This window comes from Kryptolebias marmoratus, linkage group LG9 (genome assembly GCF_001649575.2).
Source record: "Kryptolebias marmoratus isolate JLee-2015 linkage group LG9, ASM164957v2, whole genome shotgun sequence".
Lineage (NCBI taxonomy): Eukaryota > Metazoa > Chordata > Actinopteri > Cyprinodontiformes > Rivulidae > Kryptolebias > Kryptolebias marmoratus.
In genome coordinates this window covers 13,720,948-13,736,318 of record NC_051438.1, presented here as the reverse complement: position 1 = coordinate 13,736,318, position 15,371 = coordinate 13,720,948, and the positions used below count along the sequence as shown (strand labels likewise).

At 38.3% G+C, this 15,371-nt stretch overlaps 1 protein-coding gene across 5 annotated transcripts in view; it reads left to right on the top strand.

The window, feature by feature from the left end:
* Nucleotides 1-9,292: 9,292 nt before the first annotated feature.
* The window catches only part of gria3b (glutamate receptor, ionotropic, AMPA 3b), a 108,203-nt gene continuing 102,124 nt past the window's right edge, over nucleotides 9,293-15,371 (top strand). For 3 of the 5 annotated variants that reach the window (XR_003039575.2, XM_017426641.3, XM_037977391.1), the window contains exons 1-2: nucleotides 9,293-9,577; nucleotides 9,976-10,134. Coding sequence is in view for 4 of the 5 variants with exons in the window: in XM_017426641.3 (XP_017282130.1) it covers nucleotides 9,496-9,577; nucleotides 9,976-10,134 (241 nt within the window). In the remaining variant the exon portion in view is untranslated. The remainder of the gene's footprint in view (nucleotides 9,578-9,975; nucleotides 10,135-15,371) is intronic. The other 2 variants (XM_017426639.3, XM_017426640.3) reach the window with 1 other exon arrangement.

Here is a 15,371-nt window from a genome sequence, read left to right as displayed (position 1 = left end):
AAACTGCTTCAATATCAGATCATAAAATGCCATGAAATATTAATTACCCCAGCAACCTAATGTTATTGCACTAATCGTTTATCATGTGCTACAGGCTTAAGTCTGTAGCACATTTCAGTGAAATGTCTGACCTTGAATTCTACTTTCATGCCCTTTTGTTTGCTGAAAATGAAAGCGAGAGGGAGTACTATGAGGCATATATCATGTGCTCAGTGTGCCTGAAAACATGTACAGTATGTCTGTTATATAAAGATAAATATTTTTCCTGCTTTTTTAAAATGCCTGAAGTTAGTATTTTCATTTGCATGCAATGTACATTCATGCTCATGCTCACTATTCAGCCTACACAGACCACTGTAAGCTGTGTGTAGGTTTAAATGTTGAAATCAACTTTGTTTAACTAAAGCAATATTCCATAGGACCACCCTTACAAAGATCTGAACTATTGTTTTATTGTCTCTTAAGATCGAAAAAGTCAGAAGTATTTCTATATGTATTAGCAGGATTTGTTGGTGACCATATTAAGTTTATAAATCACCAATCACCATCACAGGCAACATGACACAGTGAACACTGGCAATTATTTAAAAGGATGCCTAACTATTAATGGTGTGTTGACTCACCTTTTCCATTATCTGCAGCAACAAGTTTGTTTGCCTCTCAATTATGCGCAAAGAGAGTTGACAAAAACACACACCAGCAGAGGTCAAGAAGAAAAGAAATTATCCAACTGCTGCTGTTCCAGTATTGAGTTCAGAAAGTTTGTTAGATTAATGTTAGCTCTGCTGTAACTTGCTCGACAAATAAACCTTTGTCAGTTAATGTTTTAAGTTAAAGTTAAGTTAGTTATTTGTTTTTTGCTATGAGGAAAACTTTATGTTGGAAAAAAGAAGCTCAGTATGTCAGTTTAGTATTGAGAATGATATATTTGTTTGTAGTCTATATTAGGATTTAATTACAACATACAGAATATGACATTCAGTTTTAATCTTATCTCAGTGTGATGGATCCTCGATCTTTTATTGCCAAGATCTTACTTATTAAGGAATAACAAACCTAAAAAATGCATTTGTTTGTAAACTAGAACAATCAAGATTATTTCCGATCAGTATTCCAAAACTTGCAGTTTTCTATTGATTTCATAATAATATAAATATTGTGAATGACATCCACATTAATAACAGAGGAAAAAGTGGTTATCTGAAAACTCTGGTACAAATGGCAAGTATTACATTAAAAACAAAAAACTGTTCTTTCTAAATGAAACAAGAATTATAACTTGTGATCATGTAGGATCATTATTAAACTTTGAGCACAGGTGCATCTGATTTTTATTTTTATTTATTTGTAGTATTTTTTAACAGTCAACAGAATTTCATTTGACACACTGAACGTGAAACCTTTTCCATTTTAATCTGATGTGGTGGCGACTCCTGGCCTACATTGTGCCGCAGTCCCATGGCTCTGAGATGAAGGCTGTCAGTCTTTTCGGATGATAACAACACCTGTCTCACACCACAGGACAAAGAGGGCTCTGCCTCATAATTTGTTTGTGACACAACACTCAGTGGTACTCAAAGAACGAAAATCAGACCGTTTTTCCTCCTCCTTTAAACTGTAGTGAGTCGGTAATCTTTTCTATCACGATGTTCTGCCCCTATGTTTGCAAAATTAGTTTTATATTATCCAGCATTTGATCTTAACGTTTTGTTTAGATTTGCTGTTTCTTTACATTTATGCGACTTTACCATGTTGCTAAGTGCATCTCTTTCTCCACAGGCCATTTGCCTTCCCACAGTTTCTCTGGCTGAATGAGGCGCTGACAGAATAAAGAAGAGCTCCTTGAGAGCAGACTCTCTTATCAGCCTCCAACATCTGGCTGAGACTGATGGGGCTCTTGGAACAGCTCTTCAAATATCATTGAGTTTGAGCTGCATAATGCTTGTTTAACTGCATCCTTCCTACAATACTAATTCAGCCCCTCTCATTATGTCTCTTTCACCAGAGGAACCCATTTCTATGATTACTGAAATTAGTTCCTCAGCAGGACAGGATTGATGTGAGGCAGTACACTAAAGGGTAGGATAAAAAGACACTGAAAGCCGAGGTGAGTCAAATGTGAGCAAAAGGAAATGAAACGTGGCCTGACAAGCCTCGATCACTCGCTCCAAGTCAGAAAAATATTGAATTTGCAAACTGTTAAGTGTTTAGATCTTTGACATGAAAGGTAATTTTCGCTGGAATGAATGCCATGTTTCAGAGAAAATTAGTCCGGCTAAATTAAAATCATCATTGTTGATTTCAAGTGCACTGCCTTCATTCAAATCAGCCTATTAGCTTAAAGCTCTCCGGTAATCTACACTAGATGTAAAAATTTATTCGAACACCTGGTTCGGGATTTTCAAGTCACTAAGTGCCAAGTCTGTAATCATAGATGACAAGGGTCTGAGCAGATGTGCCAAACAGATTTGTTTTGTTATAACGTGATGATATCATCAAGACTGACCTGGCAATCAAATGTATGTTCTGTTTGACAGTTATCACAGGAACAATATGTATTTTTATTATCACTTAACCAGAAAGGACTCTTGAGATTTAAAAGTTTCTTTACAAGAGTCTCCTGGCAAAGACAGGAAGGCATTCAAAGCAGCACTAAACTGCCCACGTAAAGACATTTAGACTTCACACAACATAAAAGGTCATAAAAACAAACAAACAGAAAAAAACAATTCACACTAAAAATGTCAGATGACACTAAGTTTGTGCAGCATCATAATGAGAAGCAAAGATCTTCAGTGAATAGGTTTACATCCACATTTGGTTTAAATTCACTCAGAGAGATGAGTCACTTCAACTCAGCCGGTTTTAGAGCTGATTCTAAGAGTGAGGCGTAAAATAGTTGAATGCTTTTTTTTCTCTTTACTCTGTATGAGCCCTTAGTAAAGTTAAAAGAAGCAAGTCATGTGAATAAACTATGGGATATCATGCCCTCCTCTGTACTTTGTTTTGGATGATGTAGGTTTGTAGAAAGGTGAAGGCCAGGAATAGTTTTGTGATTCAGAAAATGCTGATGGTTTCATCTGTGAATGAACAAAGCAGACAATAAAAAATAAGAATGCAAAGTACAATAATGAGTCAGAGTTTTAAAGTTTGTAAGGAATCACACCTCAATGGTAGACTGTATTAAATACATGTGCACACTGCAACTATTTACATCTCCAAAATCCAACAAAACATGAAAGTAGAAGAAACAAGAGGATTCTGAAAAAGAAGCCATGATTTAGCTTTTTTTTAACCAGCTGTTGGATGTGAGCCTTAAAGGAGAGGGAGTCATCAATCACATCAGGTATTTGTATTCAGGTAGGCTACTAAACCATGAAGGGAGGTGATTGATGGAAGATTTAATTACATTGATTTTGAATTAGACAAACCAGGATCTGTGTTTTGTTCTTGTTTTAGCATGCACAACTAGTTTGGAATCGCACAAATTGTGCTGAATAGTGTTAAAAGAGGTTTGGAGGCGACTAAATACCTCATAAGGTATGGATGCAACAGAGGCCAGTCCACACTACTCCAGATGTTTTTAAAAACAGGCACTTTCTGTAGAGTTTGCACCGCCCATCAACACACAGACATAAAATAGAGCATTTTTTCTTTTAAATCCGTCTCTGGTTTATGTGGACAGAGATATGAAGCTTTTCAGAAACAAAGACGTAGAAGCCTATTCTGCTCATAACCTTGTGCTCTAGAAACCCGAATAAAAATGGGTCTTTTTTTATAAGCATTTTCTGACAATGAATAAATAATTTGATTAAACCTTTTAGTTAAACCTGTAGTGTTTCTTTGGAAAAAAGTTTTCTTTTTGCATTTTTCTCCCCAACTGGTGAGGGCCAAATCTCCCCATGTTGTGCAAGGCTTGCTGCGTTGCCTCCCTCTGCTCATCTGGGGAGGGTGGAGAAAGCTGTGCGCTGCCTCCAGTTCACATGGAGCTGCCAGCTGCTTCTTTTGACTCGACAGCAAAAGGCTTCACAAAGTATGCAGAGGTTCAGAAAATCTCCTGCAGATGCACACGTCCCCATGCAGGTGCCCTTAGGAACCACAAATAATCACAAGTGCAGGTACAAGATGTGAGCTAATATTTAATGCTACATGTCATGCTGATTTTCACCACATTATTGTAGTTGTGGTGGGTTTTTTTTAAAAAAAACAATCAATAGTTATAGTGTTTTTAAAATAAAATGTGAGATGAATCCATGAGTTAATTAGATTTTTATAGCACATCTCTACAGTACTTGACTTTTTGATTCTGGATACATTTGTCTTTGGATACCATAAAAACGTTCAGAATGAAAGAGTCAAGGATTAATTGTGGTCATGTTGTGTCTTGATGGTGGGAGTCTTAAACAGAGGCGGGAGAGAAATGGCAGATTGAGTTGCACAGAAAGGACCGGTGGTACAATAAGTGAACAATAATTGAACTGGATTCTTGGGGGTTAGGTTGGAGAAGGATGGAAAGCTGAAAGCAGCTGACACCAGCAGGCAGAGTTAAAGTTCTTCAGTCAGCAGAGCTGACAGGTAGGTAATGGTTCAAACAAGAACCCAAACTGTAGAGGTGGGCAGGAATCAACAAAGATCACTGACAAACTGTGGGGCTGTCAACATGAGAATATTATTGTAAATATGCAAAAGCTTTTTTTCATTATTCTTTCAGCCTTGCATCCGCATGGAAACATTGTTGTAGTAGCCCTAAAATGGTATTTTTAAAATGGTTTCCAGAGTGAAAACATCTGGATATGCCACCCCAGCCTTTTAATGTAGACCCCCTTAACACAAAATGACCTATGACCCAAGGGCATTCTTTTTCTTGTTTGCTTTTCACACCCAGCTTGTAAGCTTTATGCACTCGCTCCACACCTAGTTTCCTGTTTTTGGTATTTTTTATGGCAGCATTACAGCGCCACACAGGCCTGGCATAGCTACTTTGGCATTTGGGTCCTTTTTTTTTTGTTTCCTTGTGAATTAGGATATTTCCAGAAATGGTGAAGGGCTTATAAGTTAATTTTTTTGAAATCACTTAAATAAACTTTTGGGAAAAAAAATGCTTTTTGGTGTGGTCAAGGCCTGAGTGGACTGGAGTAGCTATATTGTTAAAGTAACAGGTGTGAAGAATCAACAATCAGCGGATCCACTTCATCCAATCGTGGCTAGAATCAGAGCAAACAGACCACAGGACCACAAGGAAAAAGGGAAAACCTCAGTAATATGTGCTGTAACATCAATAGTGGTCCAAGTCTGTAGTACCACCATTTGGTCCTCTTCCAATTTTGCCCTCCACTTATCCAGTTTCCTCATATTTATGAAGAATGCACTGCACAACATTCATATATTTGCTGTGATTTTGACTAAAAGCCTTTGGAAATCCAGTAAAATCATAGTTTCACACTTGTCAAACAGTGTTATTGTGGCCTTTTTTTATATAGATGGGACCAAATTATATGGTTTTGAAAACAAACAGCTGATTACAAGGTGCTCAAACATAGTTTAATTTTTATTTCCCCCCTAAAATCTGGTATGTGCAGACACAACAATGGTTCATCAATTGCATTAGTGTATTTTTTAGCTTAACTGATTCATAGGTCAGTGTTGAGTTAAACATACCAAGTTTTAATGTTACATGAACTAAAGGTAAAATGAAAATTAGCCAGAGTTGAAAATGTTCAAAGAAAAATAAAGAAGCATAAAACAAAAACAAAGTCTGGCTCATTGGAAGCAAAATAACTGTGACTAGAGAATCAGAAGGTGGTTCAAGCACTGCAGGAGTGACAAACTGACTTAAATAAAGGTCATTATTGTACCAAAATGTGCTCATTGCTATTAATTACTGGTACTGGTATTGATACAAAGTATTGTAAATAAACAGAAATATTGTTTTTAGCCGTCCACAACAGAGCAATAGGTTTCTTTTACAGATATGGTTGAATTCTTTTGATTTATGTAAATACAGTCATCCATAGGCTTATAATGTTGAACATATTCAAAACTATTTCATCAAGATTAACAAGTGAAATAATTTTCCATTAATCAGAAAAAAATTAAATCTAAAAATAGTTGCTCTTTTGAACTGAAACAGAGATATTTTTCTCATTTGTCTTCAACTTATTTGTTTATCTGGCCTCAAACAGGCCAAAATGAAGATTTCATGATGTTTTTGGGGACTGCAGGGGTGGCGGGGGTAATGCAGGAAACAAATGAGTAATAGTTGCTGGTGTGGCTCTGAGCTACAGCCTGTGAATCATTGCTTTCTTGAAATACAAAAACAGCATTTCTGCTTTTGTTCTTTACTCTGTTTTATGATGCCTGACTGTATAGCATCCCTTTGCATGTTTTTAAAATCTAAACTGCATATCTTGTGGTTATTTGTTCATATTCATATATATATAAACAGCTTTTTATGCGATAAGGGAATCCCTGCTTTGACGATAATACATCATGGCCAAACTGTCCTAATTACAAATAATGCAGCCATAATCTAAAACCAATTACATCAAGGCCTTATGGTAATGACTCAGGCTGTACTGACTATACATACGGCATGTACTTTTCTTCTTTCCTTTATTGGTTTTGTTTGAATATGAAGTTCAGTTCTAACAGGAAATTAGCACTGTACAAAAAAGCCCCAGCTAAATTGCTCTCTTTGTATTCTTTAAATGAACTATTTCCCGCTGCATTTGAGCAAAACAACAATGCAGGTGGCTTCTTACCTCGACTCACACTAGCATTAACATTTGAGTTCAGGGTGTGATGATGATGAGGATGAAGAATCTGAGAAGTCAGCAGGTCCGATGTTAGTCATGGTAACTTCAGCCTCTGAGCTCAAACAGACAACATGGAGAAACTTTGACTCGGTGGGGACCAGAGCATCAGTGCAGTGAAGATTTATCTGCAGAGAGATAACATTCTCTGGGAACAGATGTCAACTTTGACCCCAACTGGAAATAGATTGATGTGGATGATTAAAATCACACCCTGTCTTCTTCAGGTTTGCGAGTTATTTGCTTCATAATTAAACAAAGGACTCCAGAATTAACAGCTGGAGGGAATTTATTTTGGCAATTCTAGTTTTACATCCTCGAGCAGTCTTGGATCTCCCTCCCTGAGAGGAGCAGCAAGTACAAACCCACTGATACAGTAACTACGAAACCTCAGTTACATCATCAGTTTAATTTAAATTCTTTTGAAGTAGGGTTCTGGTGAAAGGTTATGAACGATAATATTCTAACTATGTTACATAGTTTTCCGAACCACCTCCATTTAGATAAATAGAATTTAATTCTGGCCAGATTTATGAGCTAATGGCTAGTCCAAGTATGGTCTACACCAATGCTGACTTCTTTAAACAACTACGGTCTCAAAGTTTTCACAATGGTTGTTTTTTCATTACAAACATATTTTCATAGAATTTTGTAGGTAACTGTAACCATGTGACTTAAAATTAGTTACCCTGGATGACATGATTATCCCAGCAGAATGATTAGAAAATTCCACCAGAAGTGCTACAGCCAGCTGCTGCTGCAAAGAACCATAGAATTCTACGTAAATAACAATGCAATGAAAAACCACCAGTAATAAAATGGTGTGCAAAATTAGCTTTCGTGTGAATCACTATAAAACCTTTGAGGTCAGAGCTGTTTTGAGATGGCAGTGATCGACTTTCATCTTGCCTCAATTGGACTAGGTATTAGCTCATCAATCCAGTCAGCATTAAACTTGGTTTTTACAAACTAGGGTTGTTCAAAGAGCTTTCCAAAACAGGTAAGAGGTTTATTGTTCATAATATGTTCACAGAATTACTTGAAAAGATCTGAACTACGCCTTTAAGAAGAATAAAATTAATGATGTTTCATTAGATATTGATTAAATGAATTTAACAAATATAACTGATATCAGAGTTTAATTAACCAGGGAACTTTTAAAGAGTCTGACTTTATTTTTATATGTTGTCAGGGCTATAAAAAACAGTATATACTGTACATATGTGTGGATGGATGTACTTTCAGAACCATGGACAGCTCTCCACTCTGAGTCTCCTCAGTTTTCTCTGAAACACGAGTCTGGCATATCATGTGTGGCTCTCCACCATAATGCAGGTTTGCGCCTCTGAATTAAAGCTGTTTTTATTTTTTCCTTTAAAGGTACTTATTGTAAACTATTAAATCAAACATAAATACAGGTTATCCTGTACTATAACAAATGCTGCAGTTCGAAAGAGTTTACTCCAGTAGTTTTTCACACATATTGAGATAAAATTCTGAAATGCGGGTCCACACTCAATGTAAACAAAGCACTTGACTGAATCCTCTGAAGCCTGAGTCATATAATTAACCTGTATTAAGCTGGATGTAGTCTAAGAGGACAGAATTGGACAAGAGTAGAATCTCTAAGATGTTTAGGTGAAAATTTAAGAGCGAATCGGCTGCTAAACCTGGAGGAGACAACGGATCATGAATAAATATTAGGGTCAAGCAGAGCGGTGGGGCAGCTTAAAGACAGAGCTAAGCATTTGAACACATGCAGCTTTTGCCAAACTTCTTCTAGATCAGTTAGTTTGACCTATTTCCAGTCACTTTGGCTCATCCTGTAGTTAAAAAAGCACACATGGTAGTCAACTTGGGTTACATGTAATTAACTCAAGGACAAAGTTTACCAATGATATAATTTAAATATTGTGCTAATTACGTTCATTACTTTATGATCTTTTATTTAATTGTTTATTTTCATCCGGTCTTCATGAGCTTTCTGATTTTTTTTCTCAGTCCCCAGCACTGAGGCTGTCAGAGACTCCCTGACACAAACTTTTGAGATCCTCCTCTTATCTGCATAATAAAACAAAAGCTACAAATCTGTGTTCACCCCATATATATACGCCCCCACTCTCCCATACCCACACCCATGCATCTCGACAATGCAGCAGCTGCCACATCTGGCAGCAGCCGGGCGCGCGGGAGTCCCGGCCCACCTGAGACTGCAGTGTTTTCATTGACTCGGTCAGCGGCGGCCTCATATTGACAAGTGGCCGCACTCATTCCGAGGTGTCATAATCCAGCCGGCTGGGGGAAGGGGGGGGCTTCTTTTTAATTTAACGTCAGATCAAGTTTGACCAACACCGGCCTGCCGCGGCGGGTCCAATCAGAGTTCAGATCAGCTCCATCTTCCTTCTCTCCCCCCCCCCTTCCCTCTCCTCCTCCTCCTCCTCCCGCTCAGCCTCCTTCTCCCTGCTCCTCTCTCTTTCTATCTCTCTTTCTTAGTTGCAGGAGAGGAAGGGGGGAAAAATGCTCTGCAGCTGGGCTGCACCTCAATGAATGAATTGGTGCACTGTGAGCCATCATCCTCTCTCCCCTGGATTTCCATTTGCTCCCGGCTTTCATCCCGAACATATGAATCTGCTGAGACGGAGCCTTTTGAGGAGTTGAAGAAGAGACAGGTCCGAGAGAGAAAATGGCACAGCGCGTGGTCTTCTTCTTGTCCCTGTGGCTCTTTGAGCAGTCGTTCGCAGGGTTTCCCAATCAAATTAACATCGGTAAGTCGAGCGACTGCGGACCGCGGCTTGTTTATTCTGGGCACAATAAACGCGCGAATTGTCCATTTTTATCCAAGAAACATCATGTGCGCGCAGCTTTGCGCAACTTGATTCTGTGTGCTGTAGGCTTAGAGCATCTGCTTTTAAAAAACTACATTAAAGCGGCTGTGTAAATGTCCAGAAAACAGCTGAAGTAGCTTTTTTTTTTTTTTAAAGAAAAGAGGATAGAAAAAACAAAGCGTTAAACATATTTAGCTTATTTTCTTTCCTTTTTTTGTATTTAGAGGTCGGGATCATTCGACTCAAAATAAAATTATTATTAATAATAAATAAATAAACAGAGTGAGGCTAGACTGTGCAGGACAGTGGGACTGATCCTGGTTCTCCTCTCTCCAAAGGGGGGCTGTTCATGCGCTCCACGGTGCAGGAGCACAGCGCGTTCAGGTTCGCCGTCCAACTCTACAACACCAACCAAAACACCACCGAGAAACCTTTTCATCTCAACTACAACGTGGACAACCTGGAGTCGTCCAACAGCTTCTCGGTCACCCATGCATGTAAGTGAGCGTCCTCTGTCTTGTCCAGAGTCCCAGCAGGAGAAACGAGTCCTGGTGGAGTTCCTTTCACGTCCCTCTGGTTCTGGAAGCCTCACTGAAAATAACACATGGATAAAGACATGGTGTTATTTATTTTTTATTTTTTTCAAACTTTGTTCCTATCAAATGTAGCCAAATGCACCAATAAACCCTTTAATTATACAGTATTGATTATTTAAATACATGGGTGAAAAACTGTCATGCACATTGACGCCTTTCCAGCACTTCTGCCTGTATTCTGCCCAGCAGTAAACATCCTTCCATTTACACCAAGCTGGAATAAAAGATGCCCCTATTCTATCAAACAGACTGTTTAGCAAATGTCAATTTCACCATGAAGTGTTCCCCTATCAGACAAAATATTATATATAAGCTAATTTTTTTTCACCTGACAGCATAAAAGGCAGACACTTGTGTAATTTCCTGTGTTTGTGTTTGTCTGTTTGTGAATTGTCTGATGAACCACAGGACAAATTTTAATGAAACACTCAAGAGAGTAATCACTGGACGTGCATCTACAACTGATTAACATTTGAAGTCAGCCCAGTTTAGATGGCCTCCACAGCTAATCAACCTTAGCAAACACAAAAGTGTCTGTAGGTCAGGCGGTTATACAAATATTGAGGCAAAATTTGGTGTGGTAGTAACTGAGAGCCATTCCATCATCTGCTCTGAGCACTAACAGATCATGCATGAACTTTGCTTAAATATTTAGGCCTTGCCTGCTGGAGTCAACCCTGTTTGTCTGTTAGCAAAATATTTAATGTATCAGAAATCAAATTTCAATAGAATTCTCAGAAAGTAATTATTGGATATACATGTACAAGTGAATAATGTTTGGAGTCAGTCTGATTCAAGATGACTGCCACAATTAGTTGACCTCAGCAAACATAAATTTATACATCTGTCAATTTTACAGATATTGAGCTGAAATTGGGTGTGGTAGTAGGTGAGAGTTATCCCGAACGTACTTAAAACTTAAGTTGGGTGATAAGTATTCCTTGAAAACTGCTAGTTTTTCACATGTTGGCATGTGTGCAGTTGGTATAATTTTTATCTGTGACAGTATGGTAAAGAACCACTTTGTACTGTTTTACAGCTGCTCTTTCATTTAAAAATAAAGCCAAAACACACAAAAAAATGAGCAGCAGGATGCAGGAAATGGCCAAACAAAAGTAGTTTTGCATTTTTAAATAGACGAGTGCAATTTGACCAAATAGCCACCTTTTGTTGGCACACAGCTCTGTCTGTCTGGCTGCTGCAGCTGTGTCCTTCTAACCCCTTCATGACATGGTCATAACGGCCCCTTGGCTCCCCCGTCTGCCAGAGCGTCTCCAACTGCTCCGTCCTCTGACTCCCCCTCTGTTCCAGAGCATCTTCCCCCAGCATTGCAGAGTCAGCTCATTAGCACTCAGCCCTCATAGCACCTCACCGTGCTGTCATTGGGTGAAAAGGGTGGGGGGAGAGAAAAAAAAAAATCCATAGCTCCCCAACCAACGCCAGCAAATGAGTTGGACTCAGACCTGCAGAGGAGGTGGGCCCGAGCAGTAAGTGAGCTGAAGCAGAGCGTCATATCAGAGGCAACAGAGCAGCAAGTGCCCCGTCGAAGGCATCCACAAGAAACAATAAGCAAATGAGAGGGAATAAATAATAGATAATGCTGTGCAATTTCATGCATGTTGAAGAGGAAGGGAGGGATAAGAGGAAAAGAGCTGATACCAGAATTTAATTAAATACGGGGGCAGACTGAGCTTTAGCAGGAGGATATTCTTCCTGTGGGAGCAGTGACCCTGTTTCATGCTGCCATTTCTTAGTATCTTTATCATAATGTTGCAACACCGCAATAAACTTTGGGAAATCATGAACTTTTAATAGTGCAGAGTCGTATCAAGAAGCACGACCGTCAAAAGCCACATAATGTTTGCCGCTGCTTTCTTGCTAGCATGCAAATTGGCAAACTGCCCCTGATTGGATGTTTACCCTCTACAATAATCAAAATGAGGTTTTACAGCAATTATCTAGAACAATGAAACCACTTCACAACCCGGTGGTGAAATCAGGGCTATGTTCTGCTAAGAGATCCAGGGTTCCATCTAAATGTGAGACATAAAACTTGACAAAACATTATTGCAGACGATACATTCCATCTCCCAAATGGTAACAACACTACAAGCTGATAACTTGTTGATTGTTATCACTGTTTAAATCAGACAAAAGTTGCCAGTATATTAAGCCGATGGGCCTGAAGCTCTTGAAAAGCAAAGACAGACAATAATGTTTTTGCCTGTATGTGCATGTGTGTTCATTTGTCTGTCAATTACCAAAATAGTTCAAGAATCACAGCACATATCTTAATGAAACTCTAATAAAGTAATCAGTGGCTCTACATCTGTAACTGGTTGACTTTTGGAGTCATCAGGATTCAACTTAAAAAAAACCAAAATGGCTGTAACTCAGTGAATTTTACAGGTACTAGCCTCAAATGTAGTGTGGTAGTAGAGGAGAATGATCTCTAACAAACACTTTGAGTCTAACAGATTTTTGTTTATAATTTTTGCCATTAAATGTTTGGAGCCAATTTTGTCTGTTAGCAAAATATCTCATGAACCTCTAGAAGGATTTCACTGAAACTGTCAGGAAATAATCTTTGAATGTACTTTTATAACTGATTAACATTCCAAGACAGTCCAATTTGAGATGGGCACCACAGACAATAAAAATGACTATAGCTCTGTCAAATCTACAGATATTGTGCTGAAATTTGGTGCGGTTGTAGCTAAGAGTCATTCACAACAGTTATGCAAGGGCTACTCATTGTGTGAGACATTTGTTAAAAACTAGCAATAACTTTTGGAGTCAATACTGTGTGTCTGTTAGCAAAATATCTCATGAACCCCTGGACAGATTTTAATGAAACTCTCAGAAAGTAATCATTGGATGTATATATATATATATAACAGAATAATGTTTGAAGGCAACCATTCAAGATGGCCACCACAACCAATTGAAATTAGCCAACACAAAAATGGTTGAAACTCAATCAACTTCATAGACATTGAGCCAAACTTATAGGTAGTACCTGAGAGTCATTCACAATACATACACAGATGCTCATAATGTTATTTTCAAGGGTTGACCAAAACGGCTACAACTACTACAATATAAAATAATCTTAGTTTAAAACTCTGACACAAAAGATAGCGAGTGACATGCATTTTGTCAAAGAAATGCTAGACCTTTAGCCTTTTAAGCTTTTTTTCTTCTCTCATTTTACAAAACATAAATAAATAAATACATAAATGTCCATTACTATCCAGATGGCCTAGAGGAATTTTAACTAAAACGTTTTTTTTGTGTTTGTTTTTTATGTTTTGTTTTTTTTTGAAAATTTTCACAATTCCCTCTCAGTTCTTAACGTTTTTCAGCCCACGATCAAGCTTTAACGATGAAAAGATCAGAGTAAAGTGAGACAGACATGGAAAGACCTGTAAAAACAGCTGTGATGTTGTGGTTCGTTGGGCTCAAATCAATAGTGGGTATTTGTGTTAGTGTGGAAGGAGCCTTAGAGTAATGCTGTGATTTTGTACATCTTAAGCAGTCTTGCACAATAACTACCCACTTACCTGGCTTACCTTAGTACTCCTAAAGAGCATCTAAGGCATTTCTCAGAACATCTTCGCTCCAGTGTGACCATAGCCCAAAGTCCACAGGGTCCAAAAGGTCTGAACTAAATATGTCAGACACAACAGGACACCCCAAGGGGTTCTCTGTCTCTGCCCAAATGAGTCAGAACTTTGCCAGCACAACAATGTGGGTGTTTTAATTGCTGTGGCTGATAAGTGTACGTTTAATAAATAAAAAGCTTTTAGCAAACAATGTTATTGGAATCAGCCTGGACATAGGCTTCTCTAAATCTGAGTTTTACAGCGTGTCTTCTGATACTTTTATTAAGAGCTTGCTCTGATATTCTTGTTAGCTGAGCTGGCAAACAGCAGACAGCTCATGCTGAGCTCACAACAGGCCACAAGCACCTCCGATTGTCTCTACCAATGTAGGGAACAACACAGAGATGACGGTTATTAAATATCACTTATCTGCTGACTTACAGGCCTTTAAGGCCGTGCCTTTTGTGAGTGAAAATCTCCTGTGCTCCGAGTTTTACATTTGTCAGCTTTGTTGTTTGTCCTGCAAATTGTCAGAAATATTTAATGGACATCCAAAGTTCCTTAGTCATCAGTTGGCTCCTGGGGGTGACTCAGCAGTACCGCATTTACAATTTTAAAACATTTTTTTTTTTAAAGGTGTCCTTTTATGTAGGTTTGAAGAAATGGCTCTTTTTTGAGACCTACGTCAGTGGTTGTACTAAAATTGGAAATTTTATGAATTTGTTTGTAGGTTTAGTACTTTTGATATGTATTCTCTTTTCAGTGTGGGACAACCAGTACAAAAAGCCCTCTACTCTCCTTTCATAAAGATTCATTACCCTCATTTACTGTACAGCCTTTTAAGTATATAATTACTGGAGAGTACATAAAAAGGAACGGACACATGCAAAATACATTCAAAACATGGAAATCCTTGGCTTCAATAAAAGCTTAGTTTTGTTTTAGGACAATTTCTTTTAAGTTAAAGCTGACTCCTATTAATGAAATTAGTGACTGTCAAAAAAAACAAAAAACAAAACAAAACAAAAAAACAATGCATGGCTTTAGTAATCCTCGAGGCCTGGATTTGTACCTCAGAAGCATTGCTCTGTCTTTTGGTGACAAGGCTGTTGTCGCTTTGAAGTAGCATAAGAAATTGTGAAATGTGCAATTACCAGCTCAGGGTCCATAATAGCTGCTGAGGCTGGGAGTCAGGTATGCTCAAAGAAAACCCAAAAGTAGTTCAAAGCAAAGGGTGCCGATGTGAGCAAAGCAGAGCAGACAGCATTATTGTTGCTGATAGTCATGGCTTAGCCAACTTAATGACACTGCCATCCTTTCTCACCTGTTTACCTCTTTTTTTAACCTGAGCCAGAGAAAAAAACTTTAAACCCTCACACCTCTCATTGTCTTGCTATTTATAAGATTACTTGCTTTAATTCTTGTTAAAAGCAAATTTTGCACTGCTTGGCTTATGAATCTCATCTCGCCATTCCTCATTCCTCATTCTGTCATTAAGCTAATGGTCTGTGTCTGCCAGCCTTTTTTACATCT